This window comes from Mercenaria mercenaria, unplaced genomic scaffold (genome assembly GCF_021730395.1).
Source record: "Mercenaria mercenaria strain notata unplaced genomic scaffold, MADL_Memer_1 contig_4886, whole genome shotgun sequence".
Classification (NCBI taxonomy): domain Eukaryota; kingdom Metazoa; phylum Mollusca; class Bivalvia; order Venerida; family Veneridae; genus Mercenaria; species Mercenaria mercenaria.
Window position 1 is genome coordinate 55,145 of NW_026463150.1, and position 11,256 is coordinate 66,400.

At 33.0% G+C, this 11,256-nt stretch overlaps 1 protein-coding gene across 1 annotated transcript; it reads left to right on the forward strand.

Moving 5' to 3' along the window:
• Positions 1–1,384: 1,384 nt before the first annotated feature.
• On the forward strand, positions 1,385–2,434 carry LOC128554262 (uncharacterized). Its single transcript, XM_053535517.1, has one exon. It carries the CDS (start codon positions 1,385–1,387, stop codon positions 2,432–2,434), a length of 1,050 nt encoding a protein of 349 aa, XP_053391492.1.
• The last annotated feature ends 8,822 nt before the right edge of the window (positions 2,435–11,256 follow it).

Consider the following 11,256-nt stretch of genomic DNA (forward strand, 5'->3'; position numbering starts at 1 on the left):
TTCAAAGGTTTAGAGAGCATAAACTTAAACTTAAGTTGAAAAAGTGTCAATTCATGCAGCCTAAAACCGAATACTTAGGTTTTGTCATAGATGAAGATGGCATCAGACCAAACCCTAATAAAGTTAAAGCTATTAAGTCACTTCCGGTTCCAAAAAATGTGCGTGAAGTTCGAAAAATAATCGGTGCATCCTCGTTTTATCGTCGGTTCATCCCTTCATTTTCAGAAATAGCAGAACCTCTTATGACCCTAACAAGGAAAAAGTCTCCATTTATTTGGACAAAAGAATGTCAGAAAAGTTTTGAGAAAATTAAAGAACAATTAACAGCTATCCCCTACTTATCCTACCCATATACATTGTATGCCGATGCCAGTGATAGTCATGTGGCAGCGTGCTTAACTCAAGCGTGTAATTCACCAGAATCAGATGAAAATAAAGAAAGACCTATATATTTTCTGTCTCATAAACTAAATAAAACACAAAAGAAATACAGCACTATTGAGAAAGAGGCATATGCCATCTTTTATTCTTTGCAAAGTCTAGATTTCTTTTTACACAATGCTGAATTTACAATCAAATGCGACCATTCTCCGCTCCAGTATTTATTAAAAAGTCCGATGCAAAACAAGAAAATTCAGTTATGGACATTGTCTATTAGTGGTTACAACTGTAAGATAGAGTATCTTCCAGGAAAAGCAAATGTTATTGCTGATTTCTTTTCACGACCACCAGAATCTGAAAATAAACAAACAGAAAGTGAGCAAGAAATTGAACCAGATATAAATGACAATACGTATAACATTTCTGACAAAAATACAGTGAAAAGCATAAATGTTATAAACTCTAACAACTTAAACCCGAAAGAAGTAGCTAACAAAGAATATCAAAAACAAGATTTTTTAGTAGAAACAGTCCCAGAATTCAGAGTCAGATATGAGATTAGAACAAGATAAAGATCCTGCAATTGTTCAGATGAAAATGCAACTTAAGCATGATGACCCAAATAAGGCTGAATTCAAGAAGTATTTAGAAGTATGTTCTATACTATATTTCAAACCCAGATGAAGAACCAGTTATGAGACTGTATGTTCCTAGTCATTTGAAATCATTAGTTATAACAGAATATCACAACAATGGTCACCCCGGTACACAGCGTATGTTTGCAACTATAAAAACAAAGTACTACTGGCCAAATATGTTTAAAGAACTTCACAGATATGTAACAACTTGTGTTGATTGCCAAGCTAGAAATCTGACAAAGGTTAAAGCGCCCTTAAGAGAAACAAATATTGCACCATTTCCATTTGCTGTTGTTTCTATAGACATATGTGGTCCTTAATATAAAACACTTAGTGGCAATCGTTACATCATTTGTTTTGTTGACATGTTCAGTGGTTTTCCGGAAGCTTTCGCAGCTCCTGATAAAAGTACAAATACAGTAATAGACTTACTTTTGAATGAGATATATCCTAGATATGGATGTCCTCTCCAGATAATTCATGACCGAGGGTCAGAATTTACAAGTTCTGCCTTTAGGGAGGTCCTGAAAGAGTTAAATATTGACAATGTATCATGTACAGCATACCACCCTGAAAGTATTGCAAAGCAAGAACGAATGCACAGAGTTCTGCATGATATTTTAGCAAAAAGAGTTCAAGGTAATACACGTGAATGGGATCTTCATCTTAATATGTCTTTAGCAGGCATACTTCACAATGTTTCTTCAAGTTCAAAGTTCACACCTTTCTATTTAGTTTACAACAGAGACCCGATTTTACCTATAGATAGTTTGCTTAAGCCTAGAGCTAAATACCATGGCGAAGAGTTTCACAAGATAGTTCTTCAAGAACAACATTCAAGTTTCCTTACTGCTTATAGACATTTAAAACGCTCGAAACGAAAATATAAGGCACAAGTAGACAAAAAAGCGAAAGACATTAAGTTCGAAATAAATGATCCTGTCTATTATAAGAACTATCAAAGAAAAAACAAGCTTGACGATCGCTGGAAATCGCATTACAGAATTCTTGAACAAAAAGGTCCAGTTACATACCTTATTAAGAACCAGCTTGACAACTCAGTTGTTCAAGTACATGCAGATCAGATAAGGCTTGCTGACATTGCTGAATGGCCCGAACGCAAAGCTGTCAAAGGTTATCCAAGACGAAGGGTTAATTATGTAATACCTCCAGATGATTCTAGCTCAAGCAGTAATGATGAATCTGATGTTTCTGATACTGAAATATCAAACAAAATCAGAAAAGTTAAAATACCTAAAAGCACATATAGGGTCCGTCAAGAACGTGAAAATTCTTCCTCAGAAGATAACATTCCTTTAGCTCAGTTAAGAAAACATTTAAGAGAACAGAGTAGGGAACAAAATGACTCAGAAACTGAACAAAAAGCAATACTGGCGAAAGTTCAGCTAGTATAGGTAACAATACAGAAGAAACAATTACCTTGATAATGAATCCCGTATTGAATCAGGTGCTTCGCATTCTGATCAGTCCATAGAGACGAATGACATGGATACACAGTCTTTGTCAAACGAGTCTGAAAATAATCAAAGTAACATGGTTATTGAAAATGTAACAAGACACACAAAGGCACCTAATCTTGTTATGAAACATGATACTGATGACAAACAAAAATATCTGCAAATGATATTAAGTCACATGGCTGAGAGTGAAAAAAGCAAAAATATGATGTTAAGTCATATGGCTGAGAATGAAAAAAGCAAAAATGACATGATGCAAGGTCTGCTTAAGACATTGTTTTAGATCTTAACTGTTAGACAATTGTTTCAGGGCTTAAACGAAGGTCCTATCTTAGAGAATACTTTGCTAATTTATAGCATAACATGATACACAAGAGATTGGTAAGAAAAGTAGCGCTATATGATGACGTTGATAAATCCAAATGACTTCACAAAGGTGTATATTCATATACGCTATTGTTTTTGTAAATATCTTCAATTAAAGTTATTGTTCATACATTTATTATTATAATTGTTCGGTGTTGGTTAAGTTCTTAATGCACAGAGTTATATTTTCTGCATTGTAAAAGGCTAGTAGAAAATACAAGATACAACCACAAAGTAACATTGTTTTCTTTAATTCTGTTTAGAACAGAATACCTATGCTGTTATTTAGATTTGTAATTATTGTTATCAGAATATATTAATGTCAAATCATTTAGTGTTCTGAGACCTGTGAGAAAAATTATATCGTGCGGTTTACTTGTTTAAGCATACTTTAGTATTGTAAGACGCATAAAAACAGTCATAGTGTGAGGTTTGCAATGATTATCATTTTTTAATGTTAACATTAAAGCATAAAAATTGTATATTTTGTGTTTCGTTTCTGCAATTTAATGTCATCTGCAGTCTGTAGAGTATTTAAACCGGTGTCACGATAAGTTTCTCCACGCAACTGTTTACAAAAACCGGTGTCATGATAGATTTCTCAACGCACCTGTTTACAGAAACCGGTGTCATGATAGATTTCTCAACACACGTAGAAACCGGTGTCATGATAGATTTCTCCACGCACCTGTTCCAGAAAACGGTGTCATGATAGGTTTATACACGCACCTTTTACAGAAATCGGTGTCATGGTAAATATCTCCTAGCACCTGTTTAAACGTATTTCTGAAGATTTTAGTAGAGATTAAGAAAAAAAGAAATAGTTATATTCAACCCATTTGAAGTTTCTATACGAGATTTTTTATTAAAGCACGTACGCTTTGCCAGTATCTAATGACTTTTGGATTTTTTACACGTATTTTTTCTTAATAATAAAATGCAGATACGACTAAAATTTAGAGGCATAACAACAATTTAATGATTGAAGATCTTTGTGATAGCAATATTTCTTTCACCTTAATGGCAGTCATCTTATTGTCAAAAAAGTTAAATGATCAAACAGATGTATCAGTATGTTAAATTCTAACCTAATTTTATGTTTCAATGGCGGCAAGAAACAAAGAAATCGTCTAGAAAACCGTGACACTTTGCTAAAAAAACGTCACTAAGGTTCGTCCAAAATTATTTCATCGTGGTGCAACATCCTTAAGCTTGAAATTGTGAGACAAGTCAGTCAGTGCAACATGTATGCAAGTACGTATGTGTTTATATTTGAAAAATCATGTAGTTATATACAAAAGTGCACAGTTCCTTTTTCCACGAATATATATTTAATTGTGATACACGTCACATCAAATATTAAAATGGCATACTTTCATTGACAGAATATGAAGTGTTTGCTAAACAATAATTGTATAACTCAATCATGAAGTATAACTCCGCCCACCTGCACGACTAGCGTTTTAGAAATGTTTCTATGTAACGCCTTTTATAATGAATAAATTTAAAAAGGTTCTGAAACATTTCATAAGCAAATGTTTTGCGACATCAGTGTTAATATTGTTTACTTAAAAAAATGTTATTCTAACACTTTTAAGATTTTCTTACATATAAACAAAGAAGGATTTTACCGTGTATTGTCTTGTCGAGTAGAACACGTTTCGCAAAATGACCTACTTTTGGCTATTCCGGTTTACTCCCTCGTATTAAAAACCGCACTTTATTCGAGATTAGAATCCTTTAAGGTGTTAGAATGGAAACACATTTTAGTTTTGCCTGCTTTGTTGGCAAATAAAATAGGTTTTCTTTGTTCAGATTTCCCAACTATATGTAGAGACCGTACAAGAATACTTACTAATAGTGTACTTTGATTTGTGTAAATGTAGTGGTTTGAACAAGTGCACCGGTAACAAGTAATGTAAACAATGGACTTTGTCTATGACTCATTAGAAAGAATGAATGATAGTCAATCTTAGTCATTATACTGATTGACAGTGAATGCTAATGACTTCATGTGATGCAGTAAGCTATGAAGTTTGTAACTGTAATTTCCTATCGATTGAAATCCTCTCTAAACTTATTGCTTAAAATTGGATAAGCTCGCTGTCTTTGCCGTTCGCCTGCTGCTAAACGGGCAGATATGATACACGCAGTGTAAGTTATATTTCACTAGTACTACCAGTAAGTAAGTTCATACTCTAAAAAACACGTATGAAATTTGGGCAGTTTTAACAGATTAAAAATGTTTGCAAAGTCAGTTTATAATTTTTCTTTACATGAAAATTGCCGTTAGTTAACAAAGTCAATACGCCGATAATCTGGAGTACTCCGAACATATTATTGTTACAAAGTTGTTCCAGTTCACGCAATCTAGTCAGGTAGAGAACCAGGTTGCACTTACACTGCCTAGTTATAGATACCGCTGTTATAGCGAAGTAGTAGAGTGTCTGCCTTACGTGTGAGAGGACCTGTGATCCAGTCCCCGTCAGAGCTTAAATATTTGCAATCTGTAAGTTTAATCATATTTTATTGCTTAAGAAGTACAGCAAAACAATGCTATATAAACATGCAAATAAATCAGAAAACAAAGAATAAACACGTATTCATAATTTTAAAAAATGAGATTAAGTTAACTTGTCCATAAATAAAGAAAACATGTTTTTTCAGAAAATTAAAAAACAAAAAAATTGCCATGGCAAAATGATGAAATTACTTGCATGCCAAGGCAAATGCAATCTTTCCATACAGATTTACGAAAATCTAGTACTGATATGAAATAAATTCATACTAAATTTGAACTAGGTTAGTAAATACAACAATTTAAAAACTGCACAAGCCATTGTTGTGACCAATTTGACAAGATTTGAAGATCGTGATTGATAGCTTCTATATAATAAGAGTCATTCGAACTAACAGCTAGGGAACTTTTATCTGCAAATAACCTGGTAAACTGACTAGAGAATCTGCTATGTCACTGACGTATATTAAGAACAAAAGGGGACCAAGAACCGATCCCTGAGGCACGCCGGCGTTGATATGTTTTTCACTTGAAAATGTTGAGCCTACAAAGACTTTTTGTCGCCTGTTATGTAGATAATCAGAAATCCAGTTTATGATATCTCTGCTAAACCCATACTGTTTAAGTTTGAAAATAAGACCTCTGTGCCAAACTCTATCGAAAGCTTTACTAATATCTCAGAATACTATACACGTTTGATTTTTTGTCATCAAAGGCTTTACATATTTGATTATAAATGTCAATTAATTAGTATACTGTTGAGTGACCAGGTAAAAAACAGATTGGTGTTTGTATAAAATATTATTTATATGCAAGTAATTATAAAAATACTTGAACATCACTCTTTCCATTACTTTCCGAGCAAAACTAATCAGGGACACAGGCCTATAATTTGAAGGAACGGGCCTATCACCCTTTTCGAAAGGTGGCATTGCAGTTGCCCCTTTCCAACAACTCGGGTACGTATTCTCACGTATGGATCGGTTAAATAGCTGTCTACAGACAGAATAATTATATATTTCAGCAATCGGTGACTAGTTTCATCCGGTCCTCTTGCTTTTTTGTAACTAAATTAGTTAAAACGTCAGTATCGCCGAATGTTTCCTTTGTTTTTATTGTAAATTAGGTAACTCTGTATCAGAATCGTCAATAGTTGATATAGACGTGAAGTAATCATCTAGTGTGTTAGCTTTTTCTATATTCGAAGTCGCAAACGACCCATTGTTTGATGAGGGTGGTGGTATAGCGTCACAATTTGATGACTTTTCTTTTACTAACAGCTTTACTAGTTTCCAGTATTGACGAGGGTTCGTAGAGTTTACATCATTAATTGTAAACTGCATATTTTTTAAGTTGTTAACTTTATTCGTAAGTACTTTGTAATAAATTCAATCTGAGATTTTCTTTGTAATGAGAGATATACGTTTTTGCCTATCGCATTTACGGGAGATTTTCCTTATTTCTGAATTGTACCACGGTATATCGTTGGATCAAATTGTTACAAATCTGTTTGGAATACACGATTTTGGAAGTTCTAAACATTTATCAGTGAACTCAATTGTTGCGGTTTTAATATCATTTGATAACAAAAAGGACCAGTCTGTTATAGGAAATTTCTCATTAAATGCATCAAAATCTGCTCGTTTGCAGTACCATACTCTGCGCTTGAAAGGACTATTAAGATTCATGTTAACCTTAATGTATGCAAAAGTTCGGAAATGACCGCTAATGTTTCTGCGTGTCTTCAATGTACCAGAGTGATGACATGTACTATTATTCGTTAGAGCTATAGGATCTATGAACATTTGAGAGTGGTCAGTTACTATTGCTGGTTCGTTAATTATATTTTTCATATAATTCAAGTATATTTCGAAATTTAATATTAGTCAAATTCATTTGATCTTCGTTAATATCTCCAACTACAGTTATTTTATTGGTAACATCATGAGCTCTATCAAGACAGAATTCGACGGTAAAATGGGGTGTACGATACAAATTTCAAATTAAAAATGTTTGAGATGAATCTTTAATTCTTATCCATATGGATTCCGGAAGAATGTTTTCCAGTTCTGAAAGACGCCTGGACTTGATGCGTGAAGCTACATAAATAAATAATCCACCAGAGTTTGCAGTAGTATCCTTTCTATACATTTTATCATATTCGTCTAATTTTAAGAACTCATCAGCAATATCAAAAGATAACTTACTCTCTTTAAAACATAGTATATTAAAGTCGAGAAAGTTATCTTTGATATAATCGAGTTTATGCCTGATACTACTGATATTTTGGTATAGAATTGAAAGACAGTCATGTTCTGTCTCAGGTCCTAAATTTCTCTCAATATCGCCACATAGCATGAGAAGAAACTAAACAATAAGAGAGTAATAGGCATTATCAACTAAAAATACCACTAGAGATATACATGTGGGTTCTCCCTGTTTAGAGTATGTGACATTATATACTAGTAAAACTGTATAAAACGCAAATTTGTAGTTAACTCTACTGTGGTAAAATTCAGAGATGCCTTCACAACACGCGATCATTAACAAAAGGAACAGTTTTGCACCGACTTTAACATAACGCTAAATGGACGCAATCTGAAAATATACGTTTTGCATAGTTTCTGTCTACGTATATGAAACAGCTCAATGGGCGATTGGTAAGAAACTATATCAATCACCTATACGGGTAAAGTATAACAACACATATACAGAATACGATAGACCAGTGAACTGTGTTCAGAATATATAAACAAGCATAGGGACTGCGAGACGGATGCGCACTAGGATCCAGGACAACATACACAGCAATATAAAAACGTATAAAAGAATCACGTTTCCTAACATCTACAGAAAAAAATCTAGATAGATCTAGTTTCTACTGAAGGGCAAAAATGCTAAAAGTCGTTTTACTTAAGTACCAGAATGTTTTAATAGTCAGGCACAAATAAGTAAACTGAATATTAGATACATTGCCTGAAAAAGCAGCAGATATGGAGATAGACGGACAAGATAACAGATAAAAATATGCAGACAGACGGGTAGACAACAAAAAATCGCAGATACAGACGAACGGCATTGGGAAATGAGTGCAGACGAACAGGTAGGCAGACAACAGAAAAACGTAAACAGATGGACAAACAGCAGACGAACATGAACACCTGGACAGACGATCGAAGTAAATGTGCGCAAACAGACGGACAGACAGAGATGTAATATATAAGAACAAGAACTGTTTGCAAGCAGATAGGACAAAATATATAGAATTATGAAGCTGAGAGATGGTTTTTCAGACGGACTGACGTGCAGACATTCAGACACAAAATGGTACAAACAGTAAAACGGACAAATTTACATGTAGAATAACAGACTTATCTATAATCCTAGTATACGAAACAGACATAGATCTTTTATCGTTTTTGAATGACAAAATGGTGAAAAAAGAGCAATTAAATACACAAATGCAATGTTATATTACAGTTGGAAAAAACAAACAAACATGGCATACAAGACCAATAGTAAGACCATCAGTTTAGACATTGCGTCTTACGTAGTAGTTTTTATCTTATCGTTTATGCTTTTACCTGTAACCCTTTAGCCCACTCAACTAATCCACCAAATAACATGACAATGGGTGATTACATTCATTCTGTACCTTAAAATAAAAAACAAACATATCTCATTTAAGAAGTTAAAGACTAATTTTAAATCCAAATTTGAAAACTTTCTTTGCCATGTCTGTTTACTAGTACATGTGCATGTGTATGCAATTCATTTGTGTCGGTTCGAGTCTAAACCTAAGTAAAACAAAAAATATATAAATAAAACAGAATAAAATTAATCTTTACGTTGTTTAGATAACGACGAGGTCTTTCACTTTCGCGGGTGGCAGTTGCATTCATATCATAGATCTACTGGGGGGTTTTTTTTGTCGTTTATAGGAGGGTGTTTTAACAGTAGAGTCGAGTCGTGTAATTATAGTGTTTTTTTTTCTTTCTTGCTATACAGAATAACATAGTTATACATCTAACTATCCTAAGGTTATACATCTAACTATCCAAAGATTAGTATCTTATTTGTTTTATTTCGTGATATTTTTCCCATACATATATATATGTAGCAGAATGTGTTCTCTTTCAAATGCAGTCGCTTTGTCAACATTTTACCTTATGAAATTCTGTGGGATTTAATCTTTCTCTTAATTTGATCTTTACATAATTTTCTTTTCGTAATACTGAACACTGTATTAAGTATGCATGCTTTATAATGCCTAGAGGTAAAAACTGCATGCTTTGCAGGAGACAATAGCTACACAGTAGTCACCTAAGCCTACAATAAAGTTAGAGCAAGGTTGTCTCCATTTTAATCCAAGTATTCTATCCAGGATCATTTTTCAGGTCAGAAAAAGCCTTTACTCAAAAAATAATACTTTAATTATTTTTAGACTGTGTTGCAGTTAACTACACAATTATCTTAAATATGTTGTTCCTGTTTGAATTGTGTATTTTTAGTTCTACTGCCTAATTAGTAATTGAAAAGTACATGGTTAAAGTTATTTCTTGTAAGAGCTAATACTTCCAACAGTCAATTCTGTTGAGATCCGAATATAAGTAGTATTAAGTTATTTCAGATGTGGCATGTTTATTTTTACTCGGAAACCCATATTGTAGACGATAAATTTTGCACATTACATGTATGCAGATTGCTTAAATTACTGTACTGCATATTACCTATGATTGAACGATTCTCAGGTTTTAAATTAAATTGTGTTTTGTCTCAAAATGTAAATTCCATCACTTTTTATATCAGTTCTAGACTTAAGCTTCAATGGTAACTTGATATTACCGTTTCAGATATTGCATCAGCTACATTTGCATTGTCATAACCATAATGGATGTTACAAATTTATATGCGAACTTAAAAACCAAACTTTAAATATGGCTGAAACAACTGATATCATTGTTTATATGTGTTTAACAAAATTTAAATCTGTCTCTGTAGCAGACATTGTCAACCACATTTGCAAAAACACAATTGATTAATTAATTGTGCTTAGTCAGTTAATGCAAAACTAAGTTAACCATGCTACCATTTGTTGACTGTGATATATATGTTTTAGCAAGAGAGTACACGTGACTTCAAATGTATATGTAGAAAAATCGTTTATTTTAAACCCCTAAAGGAAAAGATGCTACTGTTCATATTCAAAATATGACAATATATTAAAGTGGCTTTAAGCGGGATAATTATGGACGTGAGAGTGCAACAAATGATAAAGAACAAATCATGAGTAAATACTTTATTGATAACAATATTTTAACCCACATTAAATGCTATTGAAATATCACACTTTATGGATTCATCTAAAAAGCAAAGTGTTGATATTGTGTAGAGAAATTGTACAGACGTGCTACGTGAATTCAAAAACTATAACATAGCCGAAACAGTGGCGCAAAAGTAACACGAAAATCCTTTATCCTAATTTGGAGTTACAAGGGATATACTCTTAACGTCCAGCACAAAGTAGGAGACTTCACTTCCCTGTGCGTTTCAAAATGGTATGATATACATTTACAATGTATGATATAATGAAACTAACATAAACATACTAATAAAATGGAAAATAACTTAAAATCGACCTAGTTAATCGAGAAATAAAAGCAAACACTATTTTATACACTATCATAATTTTAACCATGAGAACATTTCGGTAGTGTTACTTTAATAAATCAAATAATGCTACTGCGTTAGATGAATAACTGACATTAAGAAAAACAACATGATAAGAAAAACATCATTCTGAATAGGCTCTGTTTTATAACTTGAAATAGAACCTACTATTAGAAATGAAGTTACAGATTATTTTCATGAGACT